Below are 18,699 nucleotides of genomic sequence, written 5' to 3' on the forward strand. Positions count from 1 at the left end.
TCATTTCTTGAAAATTGGGAAGTTAGACTTCAACAGAATTTTCAGGGTTTGTTTGTTTCTTTGTTTGTTTATTGCTTCATTCATTGACTGGCTAAGCTTTGCTAATTTGTAATTTCTTGAATATTGAAAGTTAGACTTAAACAGAATTCTCAGAGTTTATTTGTCTGTTGGTTCGTTTGCTTTTTTCGTTTGTTTATTGATTGAGTAAAATCAATGCGTCGTTAAGATATTGTATCGTTTATTCATCCTTTTGCAGGACGTTGAGACTAACACGGTTCGTTTAAAAGAGCATACGCAAGACGTGTTAGTGTTGGAAAAGATGAACATACGGTCAATCTTCGGACAAAATGGAGATTCCAACCCACAGAAGTAAGATATAAAATCATACTGAACCATTACTTCATAGGAAGCGTTTTCGTGGTTTCGAAAGAAAAAGAAACACTCTTACACACAGTACCCATCTTTGTGCATCACTTCGCTCAGCGCCTTTACTAACCAGCCAATGCACTTTGAGCTGCATGGGTTTATGAAAAGCTGGCCGATCATTTCCACGAATTTCACTGAAAACAGTTCAACGTACGAGCCAGTTTCGGCTAGAATTCTCATAATCTCCGTCGTCGTCATATTCATCGTCATCATCATTATCATCTTCATCATCGTCATCATCATTTATCAATCTATATCCTACTCGTATCACCCGTCTGCCTTTTCAGATCTACTGTACAATTGATTCTTATTCATAAGTGACGATTTCTTACATCGCATCCTTGCTGGCGTGACCGTCTAATGATGCTTACTGTCTTTCGTACTGTCGAATTGATGGGCGCCATGTTTATTTGTTTTTTAAACACAGATGGAATTGATGCACAGATTGTACACGTGTTTTGATGTTTTTATTGTTATTTACAAGTTAGCTATTATATAAATGATAATGTTTTGCAGTGTCGTCCAAAGTGAGTCTTGTGGAGGTAAACTTATCAGCACTGCATAAGTACAATTTGTTAACGCACTTTTAAGCTGTTAGCCTGCGAGCAGGCTCGGTTAGATAGTTTGGGGTTATTTGGCAGCGATACAGCCAGCCAAGAAGAAGAATGGGGCGAGGAAAAGTGACTTCCCTCGCCCCATTCTTCTCGCCGGTTCGGCTGGCAACTCCTTTTGTTTCCCTTTTAGATACTCTGTGATGGCGGGCACCCCTATAAAAATGGTGGAATATCTCCTAGAAACACGAATTGATAAGACGTGTTCTTTTGATGGTAAGAGACTGTAGAAGTTAGCACATCCACTTTCATAGTCTAAATACGAAATCTGCAACTGCGGATGCTCACAACTACGGGTGGAACCTCAAAGCTAGAGCCAGGTTGAGCCAGGGCGGATAAAGGTTGGGCGGTGAAACGAGCGCGTCCGAGGAAACAGCTGTGATGAAGGGTACCAGATCAAATTATGGGTACAGACATGACAATATGAAACCGTGTGTCAATATTGTTATAAAACGACTTTACTTATTCCACACTGTAGACTGAAATTAAAGAGAGAAAAAAGGATTTTATTTCCGATTTGTAAAAACGAACATTTCGCCGGTCTTCAAACACACAGGAAGCGCGGAAATAGCACTCGTCCCAGTACTCCACATAACACATCGCTTGAAGAGCAGAGTGCTTGTTTCATCGCCCTGCCAGAACTTACGGTTATAGAGATGTCTGTATATTATTGAAACCGAGTTAATCACATTTGCCTTTAAACCCATACATTGACTATGAGAGAAATGACATTGATGTAATTGCCGGTTAAAACCGAGGCCACTCTCGCCGAACTCCGTGCAGTTGCTATAGCAACAAACGGTCACTTATTCAGTAAGTAGCTTATCAAAACGTTTTTATTAAGTTATTTAACCAGAAGATAGATAACGTTGTTCACGGCTGTAGTGATTCATTTTGGTTGGCACAGTCTGTGACTAAAAATACTACTGTCATGAAGCTCTTAAAAACCTTTTATTCCGCTCGTTCTCCCTGGCAGGAAGCTCTATTGTTTCTGGGCTAGGGTCCACTATTTCTGTTCCTTGTTCACTCATATACAAGTTATTTTCCCAGCCAATCTTTTTTGCCAGTTTGTGAGGTTCCTTGGGGCCACTTTCATTCTAACCTTCATATACGTGCATATTTTACACTCTGATTATGCTCTAACAATATGTTATCACCGTTAAAAAATTCTCTTTATTACTATAATTGCTAATGATGTAGCACCTGTTTTATCATGATTATTAGCGCTAAAATGTTTTATCATAACGCTTTTTTCTTTCAGATCACTTTCTAAACGATTTCTTGGTGACTTTTCCGATTTTCATGAGCACAGAAATTTTGTGCTCCGAGTTACTTTCCAAATATCCTTTTCATTAATAGATAAAAAACAATTCAACCACCTTACGGGATCATCTAAGACAGATTTTACTGACTGGATTATTTAACAGTTAATAACACAATCCAAGACAGTCCTGGATTCTGGCTTCTACGCCGTGGATTCCGGATTCTAGGTACTGGACAGTGGAAAGTGAATTCCGGATTCCTTGAGCTGTATTCTGGATTTCACCAAAAAAGTTGTACTGGAATCCGGAATCTGGATTCCTTTATATGGGGTAAGCGAGTAGCAGTCTATGGTAGTAAAGGCTAGCGTCCTAGCTGGGGTAAAAATGACAAGAAAAACGCATTAAGCTTAAAGAGATCAGCCAAAACGGCTAAAAAGATGTTTTCCTTGATTTAAATAACTTATCATAGAACAAACTTTTTAAACTGTGGACAGGATATGAATAGAACTTCTATTCACGATCATTCCGAGGCCATTAAGAAAAGGTGAGTGTAGTTTTTTTGGGCCTGATTTTTTTTTCGATCATGAATCTGATCGATGCACTTACTTTCTGAACATGACTACGATCGTAAAAAGGTTATGTCAGTCGTACAAGGAAACCAGAAGTCTGCGGACCGCTTTGCATTTTGGAAACGACTAAAAGAACTCGAAAAGAGTATAAGCACCCAACTACAACCGATATACAAGTCCAATAATGGCCAACACTGGAATCCAAATCTAAGGGCTCAAACAGTCATGTGATCTGCTCACACATTACAGTGGAAACCGTATTCAGGGGACACCCTCAGAACCAAGGCAAGTGTTCCCTGAATGGAAGTTGGGCTGAGGTTATTCTGTTTCGGAATGTGCTGCATTCATTATTTCAATCAGCTAGAAAATGTATCAAAAAATCATGATTAACTTATCTCTGCGATGTTGTGTGTAAAATTCCCACAAGTGCAGTACATCTATTTAAGTGAGGTAGTTCATGTTGTGAAAGCTTTCGTCATTGTGTCTCTTGTAAACTCAAACTAAAGAAGGTTTTTTTAGTGCTAAGGTGTTCCCTGGATGAAGGTTAAACCCGGGTTTCGAGACCCAGAAAAAGTGTCCTTTTCCGACCCCTAAATAGAGGTGTCCTTCCAATAGAGGTAAAGCTTCTGCACATTGTTCCGGTACCAAATTTTGTGTCCCGTGAATGGAGGTGTCCCAAGGAGAGGTTTCACTGTATATACTAGGTCGGATAATCCTTCTCCATCAACGAATGGAAGAGCTTGAAAATGTAAAATTCATTTCAACCTTTTGAAGCCACATCAACGTACATTTGCCACTTCACATTGCCCAGAAAAATCTTGTTAAGCCTCCATTTCAGTACGTGGACATTTTTAAAATCACGCATGCCCAAACTCATCTCCTGAAACAATGCAACAGACAACGTTGGAGGAGCCTGTCCAGAATTTTCCCATTGTATAAGGGAAGGCGCGGGGGGGGGGGGGGGGGGGGGGCGGAGGAGGCGAGGTATTTTCCAAAAGATATCACTGCTTTGTGCGGGCACCCTGAAATTACAGGTTAATTAATTACGAATTCCGGTGTACATGTTGCATCACGGTACCACGAAAGCTTTTTCCAAGATAGTACCTTCAAAACGGTTCCGATTTGAAGGAGATTTCTTTTTGTATTCCTAAAGTTTTTCTCACGCTTATAGCCTTGTAAACAGTTCTATTGAATTTGCAGGTCGATTTAATTTTTTAATTGATATTGTTAGGGTTGTTCAACTGACGGAACGCTGGTGTTGTTTTGCGGGAAACCTGTTCTTGGAAGATAAAAACATCTGCAGTTTTGTTAAGGTAAGAATTCGAAATGGAGGAGTCTGTCATCATTCAATAGATGATACTCTCTTAAAATATCAAACAACGCTATCAGCCGTTTGTTTGTTTGTTTTGTTGTTTGAATGTAGCCTGTACGGAAGTTGTTTTCCTTTTTTTCGTAAATCGAAGACCAGCCGTTCGAAGCCAGCGGGCGAGAAAGAAAAAGAAAGAACGTCTATTTCTCTCTTTTCCCACCCCCACCCCCTTGCGCTAGCGGTCAAAACCCTCCGCGGTTTTTATTTTCATGCGCGCCCTCGACGATCTTTAAAAAGAAAATAGAGGGTCCTTGAGCAGGCTGGTTTGTATGTAGCAGTTGTTTTCTAGGCTTTCCTGTCTCTCAAGAATTTCTTCCGGCCGGCTCCCTATCTCCTTAAATTTCTAAAAAACTTGTTTTTAGGATTTGCTAAGATTCCTGGAGAAGGACAAATTAAACAACGAGTTTAATTCTTTGAGGGCTGCAATACTCACGCTACACGAAAGGTAAGCCGAATAAAAGACCATTTTTAAGGAAAAGTGGAATATTAAAAAAATTCTCAGAAACACGATCGATTCTGGGAGTGTTTTGAATTCCCAGTAAGACGCTCCCGTCCGTAAAGGCGGGGTACGACTGCATTCAAATCTCAGACTGGTTAAAATATGACCAGCCCAGTTACTTGAAGGTCGATTAGCGTTAACCTCGGGTTAAATTTTAAGCCGTTTTTATCTTTTGTTTAGAAGCATTTTCTCGGATAATTTTTCCTATTCCTTTAAGAGCATTCAATCAGCAAATTGCAGACCAAAGGGAATTAAACTGAATTTGCTTTGAAAGCATTTATGTCTAAATTACAATTTCGCACTACTAACTCTGGATTATTGTAAGACCGCTTTAAACAGCTGGCATTCAGGTGTGTCTCCGTGGCGCAATTGGTTAGCGCGTTCGGCTGTTAATCTGATCCAAGAGACCGAAAGGTTGGTGGTTCAAGCCCACCCGGGGACGACTTAGTTTTGTTTTGTTTTTTTCTTTTTTACCTCTTTGTTCTTAGTTCTGACTTCTTTATGTTGTGAACAACCTCAACCGTAGTGTTTCTTGAGTTTATTTGTCAGGATTTGGTCAAAAATCACAAAATTAAAACTGCATTTCAGTATATGTCACGTGTGTCAGTACAAGGAGTACGGTGGAGTAAAAATTGCATCTAAACTTTCGCATTTTTTTTATTGTTTGTTTTTGTTTTTGTTTGTTTGGATATTTGCCGTTTTGTTTTGGTTTGGTTTGTTTTCTTTCAAAATAGATTTCCAAGCGTAGAAAATACAGCGGATGGATTACCCTCTTCTCAAAAGGTGATTAAGAAAATGTTCTAAATACCATTTGCTTTTTGATTTTAAAATACCTATGATCTATCAGATGTTACCAAGCAATGAACTGAATCAGATACTACGCGGGTTTTGATTGGTCGTTTACATGTGATCTATCATTTAATACAGACAAACGGCTTCCTTCCCGCCTTCTAATGAGGAAATCGATTGTTCACGCTCGTTAGATGCGGCATAAGTGATATGCAACGTTTGAACTGGGCCTAGAGAAATCTAAGCAAAGCTAATAGAGGTCTGTTAACTTATAGATGCCTGTTGTAATTAATTTCAGTTATTGATATAATGCTCTCTCTTCCTTCCTTTAGTACTGATGCAACAATATTTGTGTATCATAGTAATCCAGGAGCCCATGATGGCCCCCCTTCCCCCCCAAAAAAGCCCTTCTTCTCGTTTAGCGACGTCAATGCGTAAAAAAGCACAAAACGTCTGAAAAAAGGAGGCCTGAAACCCTAGCATCAACGCTGTGGACCGCGGAAACAACAAGAAATGGTCACCAAATCGACACAAACTCAATGCGGAGGGAAATATGATGGTCGATGACATGGTAAAAAGCAAGAAGGATACACTATGGAAACTTCTATGCCTGGAAATACTGTTTCAATGATCATTGTTCGGATTAAAAGAACTAATTAAAGACAAAAAAGTTAAACTACGTCCAGTTCCTTTTTTGGGGGGAGGGGGAGAGGGAACGCCAAAATGTTGATCAGTCGGACGACGCTAAACGGAGGAAAAAGGGGGATGGGGGGTCTTATGCTTAAAAAAATTGTTTTTGCTAAGTGATAAAAATCAACTCGTATCCTTCTACCTGAATCACGCAGAACCGTCTTCATGCGCGGCGCATGGGTGTTGTTGACATAACGATGAAAACAGAAGAATATAAACCAATCAGAGGAAGCGATCAAAGTAAGTGTATCTCTTATTCCCGGGGGATTAGACTTGGAAGGGAGGGGCTTACTACCCCGAGGATTTTAGCATACTCGTAGTTCCCTTCCTGAGGCATGTTCATGAGCTTGTCAGTAACAGTACGTTTAGTGGTCGCTCTGATGCTTTGTCCTTGTATTCTTGCTGTGTTTGTGTTCTCTGTGTTAAATGGCCTGGGTTACATAGTATTGTAGTCATGCAGCATACATTGTTTCGCCTCAAAACAAACAAAAACAAGAATAACCAGTATATTCTTACCGGAAATTTCGAGGCGTTTTGGCTATATATGCCCAAAGGATATTCCAGGGTTTTTTTGGTTCTGTTCTGCTTTACAGTTGCAAGTAGAAGTGACTCCTAAAGTGATAAAAATACCCCTTATAGATATTAGAATATTTTTTTGCGGGTGTAGCTCATTCATTTTTATCCCTTGAAGGTAACTCTCATTTTTTAACATGACATCCAAACAGGCACCAAACAGCTTTACAGCAGTCATTTTAGATTTTATCATCCAAGTGAAACCAATCCACAAGCTTTACCCTCTTCAACAAGTCCGCAAGCGCGCACGTCATTTTTATAGGGCTGTTAATTTCGTTTGCCTGAAAACTCATTTTGCAACGGGGCGATTTTTATATTTCCTTAATACTAATTTTTCACTTTATTTTAATACCTTTCAGACATCTTCCGTGTTTTCTGCGCTGATCATACTTACACTACACTGGCATTACCATATAAGGCTACTGCCCAGACCATTGTGAACACTGCAGAGGAGCGCGTGTTGTTGGGAAATGACTGCGTGTTATGTGAAGTCAAATCCTCAGGAGGTTTGTTTTATATAAAACGATTCCTATACGCTTTCACCTGACAGTGTTCAATTTGTTTATATTTTTCTTTTCTACATTTTATTTCTATTCTTATTGTCCTTGGGCAAAACGGGACTAGTATCTATGAGACAATTTGGCTAACAGTCCTAGGTTTTGGCAAGTAGTTCTTTCAGATGTTTTTCTTTCAAAATATCCTAACAAATCCCATAATTTCAAAAATTTAATTTTTATGACGTTATCACTTTAGGACTCTATTAGCTTAAACTATTCGGAAATTTAATAAACTGTTAGACTTTTCGCGTTCTTGGGCAGAAACAGCAAGCTGTAGACCTTATCTCTCTCACTTACTCATGAAATTTCACATTAAAAGGTGACGTTATGGTTTGAAAAACCTAGGCCATTTATCACGCCTGGGACTTAAGGTCATGATAGGTGTAGCAAAGCTGTGTTACACTAACTGAAGGTTTTTTCGCGCGCTGATTAGTATAGAGCTTGATGAAAGTATATGCCATGGAGAAGGGGAAGTGGAAGGGTTTGCGGTGATGCGGTTTTGCTCAATTTTTTGTCCAGTTTGCTGAAATTTTCTTTTTAAGTTGCGGTATAGCGGTTTTACAAAACCAAGCAGTTTTGGGGGTGTTTAGAAATTTTGGGGTAATTTCAATGCGGTTTGTGGTTTTCTTATGTTATTCTGTGCGGTGTTTATACGAATTTCTGTGCGGTTTTGCGGTGATCGAACCCCCTTACGCCTTCCTCCACGGAAATGACGTGATACGTTTTGAAAACTTTGGCGTCACTTCTGTGGTCGATAAGAGTATACACCATGGACAATTGTTGTCCATTTGTTAAGTAACACCCTTGACGATTACAACGAAGGTGAAAGCCGATACCAACTACGAAGGTATTGTGATTATTTTTTCCTGAAGCCATGTCAAACTTTATTTGAAATTGTTTTCTAGAGCGTATACCATTAAAACCAAACGAAATATGTGTTACCACGGGCCTAAGCGTCAACGGGAGACTGTTCATCGCACCAAGAGAACATTTGGACTCACTGGTCAGTATACGGGGGAACTTTAGCCTGTTCTAGGCGTTCAGATATTGCCAGGAGAAGGGAAGTCAGACGTGGGGTCCTACAAGCCCCATGGCTGCTTTCCATGCTCATATATATTTATTTGCGCTATCGACCTCACGATTTGAAGGCCTGGAATAGGCTAGGAGAACTTGGGCTTCAGTATTGTAAACATTTCTGGTGAGTTTGAGAAAGTTTGTGTAGTTCGTACGTAGTTTGTGAGCTTGTGAAATTTCGATGTCCTTGGTCAATAAGCGCTGGGAGCCTAAGGTTTAGTAGCGATATCTTCAGTTTTACGATAATACCACGCTTTGCAATTGCGTTTGGTCTAAAACAAGAGAGGATAAAGGGGACAGAGAAGGCATCCCCTATACACACTCTATTCCATAATTCGGTAATTCGTCTCGAGTTATTTGTAGAATCGGGATAAAGATATCTCACGCGCTGCGTGGATGTTTCGTGGACGTTTCGCATGACTAAACGCCTTGCAAAACATGTCGGGCGAGAGGCAATGAAAGCGTAAAGAGATCGAGAGCATTTCTGAATATTGAAGCGAAATGAGTCGGCGCTCACCTGGGAAAAGGGTATCGCTGGACTCTTTGACGACCCGTGAAATCAGTTTAACTCGAAGTTGTCGTAACCTCAGTGCTTTAATAAAATGAGATATTTCGCCGGTCTATTGAAACCGGTCGTTTGTACAATAAAGCAAGTAGGACGCCAAGTGTTATTTTTGTTGAATAATAAAAGAATAAATATCAAACCAGAAATTGCTCTATTCAAACTGTAAATTATAAATGATCTTGAGAGAATACTGAGCGTGTTAAGGGTTTCCCTGCTGTACTGTTAGCTCTATACAAGAGAGGAAGGGCGATTCTTTTTAAATTTCCATTTCGCTGACACCGCTTTAGCAGAAATCTCTCTTTAGTCATTTTCGTCCACAAAACGAATAACAATATCGCTCTCTGAGTCTTACGCCATTTTTTTCTGCGTCAATTCGTGAAGGACGGGTGGTTCTTTCGCGCAATGTGGTTGGCTGTTGTCTAATCCCCCTTGGAATCTGTGTGTCTTAAAAATAACTCGAGGCGAATTACCTATGGAATAGGGTGTATATTGGGGATGCCTTCTCTGTCCCCTTTATCCTCTCTTGGTCTAAAACTATCACAAAAACTTTGCAGGCGACAGAAGAAAACTGAAAAAAAACTCGTAGTGCGATATCTTTGTGAATTGATTTCATGTGCAAGGTCTATTTTTATTGTGATTGTTCAGTGAATATATTCTTGGCTTTAACTTCAAAAACATCAAATTCTGTTCTAGACCCCTACTCCTGACCAGGAAGGACCAGCCTGCAGTTCTCTAGCATTCCTTGAGACAGTCGGTTCAAAAGAGCTGGCGTTCTTCATCTCACAGTACGACTACGAACTGTTTAATGCAGTCAATGTGGTAAGTATCTATAGCAACAGACAAAAGGAAAGTTAATCTTTAGTGTGCCTTACTCTTCAAAGGGAGGTATTGGTCTCACGACTGTTTACAATACAGTCCGGCGACTCTCTCTTAACGGACACCTCCGTAAAACGGACACTTAGAGTTGGTCCCTGCCTTTCTTTGCTCCTTTTGTTTGACTCTCTATAAGACGGACACCTCTCTAAGACGGACACTTAGTGCCGGTCCCAAAGATGTCCGTCTTAGACAGAGTTGACTGTAAATGTAAGGTATAGCTCCTTAGAGACGAGGACGAGATTTGTTACACTCTAAGTAGTGCGCACGCGTGAACAGGCGTCACGTGAAATAGCGCCGTGGATTCTGCTACGGGTTTTAGCGAAAATAGGGACCTTAAAAAAGGCGACGACGACGGCAGTGAAAACATTACTAAAAAAATGAATTTGCGTCCTTTTAAACTTTTTCGCGTCTATTTGAAACCGCTGAATTCGTTAAATTTAGGCGATTTTTCCTGGACTTGAATTCTTAAGGGCTTTATCCATGTTCAAATAGAGAACGGTAAATTTGTCGTAGTCACGAGGAGCCGCAAGGGGTGATATTTTTGCACGGCATCTGGCGGTACATCAAAGAATTTGGAATTGAAGGGCAAATTCCTAGAATATCTTCGCCAGTTAAGCTAGAGAAAAGGTGTTAAAAAACCTCAGGATCCAAAACAACGCGTCAATCAAAATATCACTTGGACCTTTTCGCTAATGAAGAGCTGTCACGCGGCTAAGCTTGAATTAGACGTATATTGAAATAGGAACTCGTGTCAATAAAGTATCAGAAGTGAGTGGGAATCGCTCCTGGTTAAAAAACTGGTTCACATGGATATGCATCTCTTCTAGTTAAGAGAAGGGAATCAGAACTGCTTTTCATGCAGGAACAGGTTTTCTTCGGGCTAACTACAAAACTTCAGCTTACTTCACTCTTGACATTGTCAAAGCGCATTTTGTAAAGATAACTTTTTCCGCTTTATAAGCTTTTTTTATATTCTATTCCATTAATATTTAACCTCACTCAAAAAGCCAAATAATATAAATGCTATTGTTAAAAAAAGCGTTTAACCTGTTTTCGTGAATTCGCTACCCAAAGATCACTATGCTCAAAGGACAGAGCAAAATTTCTAGGAGAGAGGCATTAATTTTTTTTCCCACGAGGTTACAAAGAGAAAATGCAATGATTATTATTAATGTAACCATCACGTATACTCTACCCACGAGTTTACGGACAGCAAATGCAGTGATTATTATCAATGTAACCATCAGGTATGTTCTACCCACGAGGTTACAGATAGCAAATGCAGTGATTATTATTAAATGTAACCTTCAGGTATGTTCTACCCACGAGGTTACAGAGAGCAAATGCAGTGATTATTATTAATGTAACCATCAGGTATGTTCTACCCACGAGGTTACGGAGAGCAAATGCAATGATTATTATTAACGTAACCTTCAGGTATGTTCTACCCACGAGGTTACGGAGAGAAAATGCAATGATTATTATTAAGGTAACCATCAGGCATGTTCTACCCACGAGGTTACAGAGAGCAAATGCAGTGATTATTATTAATGTAACCATCAGGTATGTTCTACCCACGAGGTTACAAAGAGAAAATGTAATGATTATTATTAACGTAACCTTCAGGTATGTCCTACCCACGAGGTTACAGAGAGCAAATGCAGTGATTATTATTAAATGTAACCGTCAGGTATGTTCTACCCACGAGGTTACGGAGAGCAAATGCAATGATTATTATTAACGTAACCTTCAGGTATGTTCTACCCACGAGGTTACGGAGAGAAAATGCAATGATTATTATTAAGGTAACCTTCAGGTATGTTCTACCCACGAGGTTACAGAGAGCAAATGCAGTGATTATTATTAATGTAACCATCAGGTATGTTCTACCCACGAGGTTACAAAGAGAAAATGTAATGATTATTATTAACGTAACCTTCAGGTATGTTCTACCCACGAGGTTACAGAGAGCAAATGCAGTGATTATTATTAATGTAACCATCAGGTATGTTCTACCCACGAGGTTACAAAGAGAAAATGCAGTGATTATTATTAACGTAACCTTCAGGTATGTTCTACCCACGAGGTTACAGAGAGCAAATGCAGTGATTATTATTAATGTAACCTTCAGGTATGTTCTACCCACGAGGTTACAGAGAGCAAATGCAGTGATTATTATTAATGTAACCATCGGGTATGGTCTACCCACGAGGTTACAGAGAGCATGCAAATGCAGAAACAATTATTAGATTTTAGTTCAAACTATCAGGTTGAGTTCCTCCGTTAAAAGAGGTTTTTGCTAGGGTTAAACAAGTTTGGCTTTCATGAGTTTCAAGGTGCAAGAAATTGCACGTAGCCGGAATAAGTCAAGAAATGAAGCATATATAACGAAAAATCGTCCTCAGATGATCTCCATATTAAGTAAATTATACTAAACGTTGCGAAAGAAATTATTGTTTGTATCCGTCTTATCCATCGTAAAAGCGAGGGGTCATCGCATGACATCCGGTATATTAAACAGAGGTAATACTCACGGGTTTCACGAGTTGTATGCACTATTTTTCGCCGAGAAACAAATTTAAACTTCAATTCTTACCTTACAGTAGTCCGTTCTTTTACCTTGCATTCGACAACAAATCTGTTTAAGGCGAAAAAGCGATTCCGGCACTCAGTTCTTTATGATGAGTAGCAAGCCGCAGGAACTGAAGCCACTTGACTGAAGTAAAATCCACCGATATGCACGGTATTCTCACTACAAATATAAACAAACGTCGCGGGGAAAAAAAGACAAGGAGGAAAAACTGCCAGATCTTCGCCTCGGCAATGTATTCCAGCTACCATGCCGGCGTATCTCCAGAAGGTGGACTCGAAGTGGGACAAACCTTGTGATTTTTTTAGAAGCCCTTTGCGCGCAAACTAATTTATTCCGGCGCGAAATGAAGATTAACAATAATATATGTATACTGAAATCTAATCCACGACAAGAAAATTTTTTCGCACTGTAGCGCGACATATTAAATGGCTATTTTGACAAGAACGCGGAGAAAGTGGTCCACTAGTTTAACTTTTTCAAGATGAATTTACTCCACAAAAGCAAAATGAAATGGTTTATCTCTACGTTGTTTACGTGCCTGATTAGAAGGCAGAGGTAAATTCATCATACAGACCCCACCAAAATGAAAGTACACGAATGAAACGGAATAAGTCTGGGACGGTTTAGTTTCTACTCAGCAGCTTCTTTGCTTCTATAACAAAAATTTAATGTTGCAGTCTGTTTTAAACGTTGTCATATCAACGCGCACAGTCACTGAATGAAAACAACAGTCTCGATCACGTTCTTCGAAACCGACCAGACGCGCGCGACCTACCACTGTTATGGTAAGCAATTATCCTGAAGGTGTTACTGTTCCCGTGGCAGTCTTCGCACTGAAGGTGTAAATGGTAAACCGAACGGTCGCTTTGATCATCAGAAAGACCTGTCAACTTTGATGATTTCATTGATTAAATTACGGGACAGAAATTTTACTGCATGCGGCTCCTCGTGGACCACGTCCTCCATAAAACATCGCATTGGGTGGTTTTACGTCGTAGTCGTGCACTGGACGTCAAAGAAATGTACTAAAGAGCGTGATGCACGTGCAGAGCTATTGTCGTTTGCTCATAAAACCAATTGTTTTTTGACGTTGTTGCTGTCGTCGTCGTCGTCTCTGCTTAAGGTCCCTAATGTCGTGGCTGGAAACAAGTTACCAAATGTTGGGGTAGTTTTATCATTTTGCTATCAGGAGAGGGCTTACACGCCTTCAATCAAAAAAGAACCCTGCTGATCATGTTTTCAGTTGAAAAAAGTATAATGAAGCTTTTTGTGATGTATATTTTTTGAGAATAAGCGAAAAATTTTAAGTTAAATCTTTTCTTAATTAGTAGTCGTCCGCGTCCGCGTCCGCGGAACTAAAGGTCTCTAATATAGCGCATTTAATAGCTTCGATAGTGAAGAAAATTAATAGCCGACGAATCGATGGCCACAATTTAGTTTTATACCCAAACCATACCTTTTTGGGGTAAATGAAGAAAAGACGACGTTGAATAATAACAGACAGGCATTGCCGGAAGCTCTGAATCCCAGCTGAGTGTGTTCGTAGATTCTCGAAACCATTTGCGTGTACAAACCCATATTCTGAGATTGCTGGTTGTTTTGTCTTATTTGCAGTACGAATTTATCTATCACATGTATGGAAAAGAGAATTACAACCAGATCACTGCAAACTTAGACCTGCTGCTCCAAAGATTTAACGAGGTGAGACATTTTCAGTTCAGTAAACTAAACTTGTGACTGGAAAGATCGTAAAGCAGCTAATCTTCGATGAAATTTGTTTCTTTGTTTTTGTTCTTTCTTAGGTTCAGTTCTGGGTCGAAACGCAAGTTCTCCTGACTCAACAACTCAATAAAAGAGTTTACTTGCTGAAAAAATTCATTAAACTGGCTGCACAGTAAGTTTTGTAAATAGTCAATAAAGATGCATCATCACCTCTCATTGCATGACGGGAAGGAAGTATTAATTGCTCCTTGCATTCCATGGCCGGTCAGCGGTCCATCTGCAAAACTCATATTCGAAGACTCGCGCCTTCAAGAAAATAAGGGAATTCAGGGAGTCTTTCGTAGGCTGTGTTCACAGATACCAGACGGCTTTCCGTGCCGGAACATGCAAAGAGCTATCCGTTATAGTCTGAATGGTAACCGCACAGAACTGGAACAAGTTGTCCAGTCACACACATCCAACATTGCACCGGAGCGGTTGGCCGTGAGGGTTTGGTGCACTAAATCCCAGTCCAAACTCCTTAAAATTTACTTCCGTCTCAGCGGATTCCAGTCCTCGCTCCTACTTATTCACTTCTGCTACGGTCCGAATACCAGTTTACACTACGCCCAAGAGTTGTACAGAATCTCTTCGATATGTGACTCCCCACTTCAGACACCGGTGCGGCGCAGTTTCACTTACAGAAATCGCGCCAAGATAGGATCAATTTGGGTTTCTAGAAAACTACCCACCTACCCCTCCCCTAAGCTAACATTAACACTTACCTCTAGCTTAGGGCAAAATGATGGCTTAGGGGAGGGGTAGGTGGGCAGTTCCCAAAAACCTAAATTGATCCCCAAAATCACCGTTGTTATCTGTGAACAGAAGCCCTATCTGGTATGTTTTTTGCGCTTGCGCACAAGCTATCCAGTATAGTCTGAACAGAGCCAGAACCAACATTGCCAGCTTTCTTGCCTAATCTCAGCAATTTCTCTCCCGGCCCTTCCTTGGGAAACTGCCCCCACCCCTCCCCTAAGCCATCATTTTGCCTTAAGTGAGAAGTGCGTGTTAATGTTAGCTTAAGGAAGGGGTAGGTGAGCAGTTTTCTAAAAACCTAAGTTGATCCGAATATTCTTTAGTAATTTAGAGAATTTCTTGTTTTCGCGGAAAGGAGGAAGTCCACTTTGACATTGTGACAATAAATACCAACCGCGCTATTACATCCTCTCATAGTTTGAGTTCCACGGTCAACTGATTATCACTGTGTACCTATTTCTTTACGACATTGTAGCTGCAAAGAGTATAACAACTGGTATTCTTTCTTCGCTATCGTCATGGGGCTCAACAGTGTTGCAGTTAGCCGGCTGACACAAACTTGGGAGGTAAGTATATCAGTGTCACCTGCTGTCCTCACTGAACTCTCATTACTGCAGCCACCCTCAGCGTGCCGCTAGTTAGCATCTTAGGCCATTTTTAGGTTTCGTGTGGACAGGAGCCGAATAGGAAGATATCACTTCATTCAGGGGCCATTACAAAGTTGTGTAGCAAACCAGGAAAAGTGGGTCAAAATTCGTCCCCCCAAAAAAGTTCCCATGGTGCGATTCGACAAAACATCGACCAGGACTCAAGCACAATCTCCAAGTAGCCAACAGCTCCCGAATTAGGGGATCCTCGGTCCCAGTCACTCGAACTTCAATTTAATCAATTTCCTTTTTACCACGGGCAACGTTTTAATTGGTAAAAAAAAGGAGTGCCTGAACCACGAACGCAGAGAGAAAAGGACCTTGAAATTGTGCCCGTTGTACCAGTTATATTCAAACCGATCAGTTAACGTTTCGAACGAATTGTTATCAAAATTCGTGACTGCTAATTTCCGTTTCGGAATAGCGTTTATAATTTGTATAATCGGTCCCTTCTCAGTTATCAAAAATAGTAGCGAAAGCATGAATTTGGTATCAAAGGTGGGTTAAAAGAAAGGGGACACGAGTTTCCTGTAAACCAAAAATACCAGACCCCAAGGAAGCCCTTTTTTACAACGATGAAAGTAGCAGCTTTTGTTACAAATAGCGCGCTGCTGACACAGGCCCTTTCTACAGACGTCGATAGGTAATGATAGTCTTTTATATTGTTTCAGAAACTACCTGGAAAGTTCCGGAAAATATTTGAAGAGTTTGAGAGCACTTTGGTGAGCAATTAATATTTAAATATCCAATTTTCTGAGTCTAGCGCGCTTTTAAGTTTTTGTGGATTCTGACTTACAGGTCTATTTTTTACCCTCTTTTTAATTTTTGTCCTCTGCAAACACTGTAAAATGCGTGTTCGAAACGCCAGTTTTTCCTACGTTGAGTGTTCCGGATCAGTAATCTTTTTATTGAATCTTCTCGTGAGTTTTCCTATTATATTAACTTTCTTACAATTTTCGTTAAGTTGATTTTTAATTACATTTCTCTTCTTAGCCTCTTTGATTTGTTATTATTCGAAAGAAAAGAGATCTAAAATTACTTACTGCCTTCGAAAGTAGTGACCGTTTTCATAAACCTTAATGGACCCTTTGCAGAATACGGTCACATGATAAGTCATGGTACAAAAAACATCTGCTCGTTAGCAAGCAACGGAGAAGGGCAAAAAAAAATAAAGAGATTACGTCATTCAAAGAGCTAATATCCTTTCTTTTTAAGGTCCAACTGCGTCGTTTTGCCATCCAGCAAGGTGTTTATTGTACCATGTGACCGTATTCTGCAAAGGGCCTATTATGTTCGAAAATACATTTTCGCTAAGTCGCAAGTGCAGAAGGAAGACAATTCGAAAAGGCCAACGTTGCCTTAGCATGACCAAACACAAAAAAAATGCTTAACCTCCTAGATAGGCTCGATTACCAGCCGCTGTTCGGGAAAATGAGCCCGCACTCATCCCCCCGTCTCTCTTCGGGGAGGATCAAGACCGGACCCGGGAGACGGCGGAAATCGAGCCTACCTCCTAGAATGCATTTGTACAGCTTTATAAGCACTTCAGATAGCCTAAGACAAATGAGGCATTCTTGGGAAGAAAGCAGTCTTTGATATGTGGCCCCTGTTTGCATTAACGCGTTTTAATGTTCAGGTGAATGTTATTCACATAATGGGACAATTGAAAGTAATATTGAAAAAAAAAATATACAAAACAATGCAAGACGCGAACAATCAGTAAATAATTATTCAAAGCAGTAGGAAATCTATCACTTATGTTATTGTTTCTAGTTTATTTAGAAAGAAATACAAACAAATTTACATTTTTTTCCATTTAGGAGCCGTCCAGGAACCATCGTGTTTACAGACTTTTAGTGGGTAAACTTAACTACATTTTTGTAAGAAAAATTAAATAAAAAAGACAGATATCTTCATTTTAGGTAAAATTTTATTTTCTCTGTTTAGTTTTGCCTGATTTTAATTTGCTTTGCAGGAAAATTGAAGCCTCCAATCCTTCCATTTATGCCACTGCTAATGAAAGGTATATCATTAATATTACACAGCCTTAAAGTTATACATTACCATGACTATTGTAAGAAAGTAGTACGGCAGGAGCCCATCAAACCTGAGTACGGTCAATTACGTAAATTTAATTAGTTAATTGAGTTACGGTGGGTTAAGGTTTTGAAAGCAAGGTTAGATACAGTCTAGTCGAGCTCTGTCACAACTGGGATCCGCTTTCGCGCGGTGACATCACCAAGTGGAACGAGCAAGGTCATCAAAGAATTCTCTCGCCCACCCTGGCCTTTCCCCGACTTCGTGCAGACAAATGGGTGACGAGACAGAACGTTTAGGGACTTGGGTGAATCAGGTGCGCAAACTGAAATGAAGCAAGCTTTTTCTCCATATTAAGCTATGTAGTTGCCACTGATTTTCATAACACGGTAGTCTTGTAGTTTTCTAATAGCTCATATGTTGGACGAGTCCCATATGACCAAGAACAAAAGCCGGTGTTTGCGTGGTAGAGAACAGCGAGACTAGTAGTCCAATTGTGATTTTGCTTCAGATTACGTACGTTATCAGAAAAAAAATGTTTCTGATGTTGAAGAAGTTTAATAATTCTCCCAAATTTCTGTGTAAAATGCACGAGAATTATAAAGCCATGCTCGCAGATACACAAATTTGTCCCTAAACGGCCAGTAAACTCTAATGACCATTTTAATTTCTTATTTCATGTTTTAGACATGACATTTACCAATGAAGGAAACAAAACGCAATTTGACGAATTAGTTAATTTTGAGAAAATGGTAAGTTTAACTTGTTTCCTCTTTAACTCTTAAGGATCCGCCTTACAGATTAAATTTTAAAAAGTCAGTTTATTTTTAAAATGCTAACCGCTCTGGAGCCGGTCAATCATAAAACAAAGCCATTATTCACGCTTGAAGAACGCACATAATATCCATAATAACGGAATTGTTAATATGGACTTTTTCTTTCTTTTAATAGAGTACCGAAGTGTGACGTCATAGAAAATGAAATTTGTGAAATTATGGGATTGGTTAAGATATTCCGAAAGAACAACATCCAAGACGCCTACTCG

At 39.9% G+C, this 18,699-nt stretch overlaps 1 protein-coding gene and 1 non-coding gene across 3 annotated transcripts in view; both read left to right on the plus strand.

Moving 5' to 3' along the window:
* Positions 1–18,699, plus strand: part of LOC140931319 (rap guanine nucleotide exchange factor 4-like) — a 28,929-nt gene that overhangs the window by 6,112 nt on the left and 4,118 nt on the right. Inside the window, exons 7-25 of one of the 2 annotated variants that reach the window (XR_012164955.1) lie at positions 1–46; positions 257–369; positions 1,171–1,253; positions 2,299–2,377; positions 2,760–2,843; positions 4,100–4,181; positions 4,600–4,682; positions 5,471–5,519; positions 6,371–6,455; positions 7,148–7,294; positions 8,251–8,348; positions 9,678–9,803; positions 14,068–14,154; positions 14,256–14,347; positions 15,446–15,536; positions 16,289–16,339; positions 17,438–17,473; positions 17,593–17,640; positions 18,342–18,406. The exon at positions 1–46 is cut by the window's left edge and continues 33 nt beyond it. Coding sequence is in view for 1 of the 2 variants with exons in the window: in XM_073381103.1 (XP_073237204.1) it covers positions 1–46; positions 257–369; positions 1,171–1,253; positions 2,299–2,377; positions 2,760–2,843; positions 4,100–4,181; positions 4,600–4,682; positions 5,471–5,519; positions 6,371–6,455; positions 7,148–7,294; positions 8,251–8,348; positions 9,678–9,803; positions 14,068–14,154; positions 14,256–14,347; positions 15,446–15,536; positions 16,289–16,339; positions 17,438–17,477; positions 17,593–17,640; positions 18,342–18,406 (1,549 nt within the window). In the remaining variant the exon portion in view is untranslated. Of the gene's footprint in view, positions 47–256; positions 370–1,170; positions 1,254–2,298; positions 2,378–2,759; positions 2,844–4,099; positions 4,182–4,599; positions 4,683–5,470; positions 5,520–6,370; positions 6,456–7,147; positions 7,295–8,250; positions 8,349–9,677; positions 9,804–14,067; positions 14,155–14,255; positions 14,348–15,445; positions 15,537–16,288; positions 16,340–17,437; positions 17,478–17,592; positions 17,641–18,341; positions 18,407–18,699 lie in introns of both variants that reach the window. The other variant, XM_073381103.1, reaches the window with a different exon arrangement.
* Trnan-guu (transfer RNA asparagine (anticodon GUU)) lies at positions 5,091–5,178 on the plus strand. The gene is given in 2 exon segments: positions 5,091–5,128; positions 5,143–5,178. It is a non-coding gene; the product is annotated as a tRNA-Asn (tRNA).

This window comes from Porites lutea, chromosome 3, assembly GCF_958299795.1.
Source record: "Porites lutea chromosome 3, jaPorLute2.1, whole genome shotgun sequence".
Lineage (NCBI taxonomy): Eukaryota > Metazoa > Cnidaria > Anthozoa > Scleractinia > Poritidae > Porites > Porites lutea.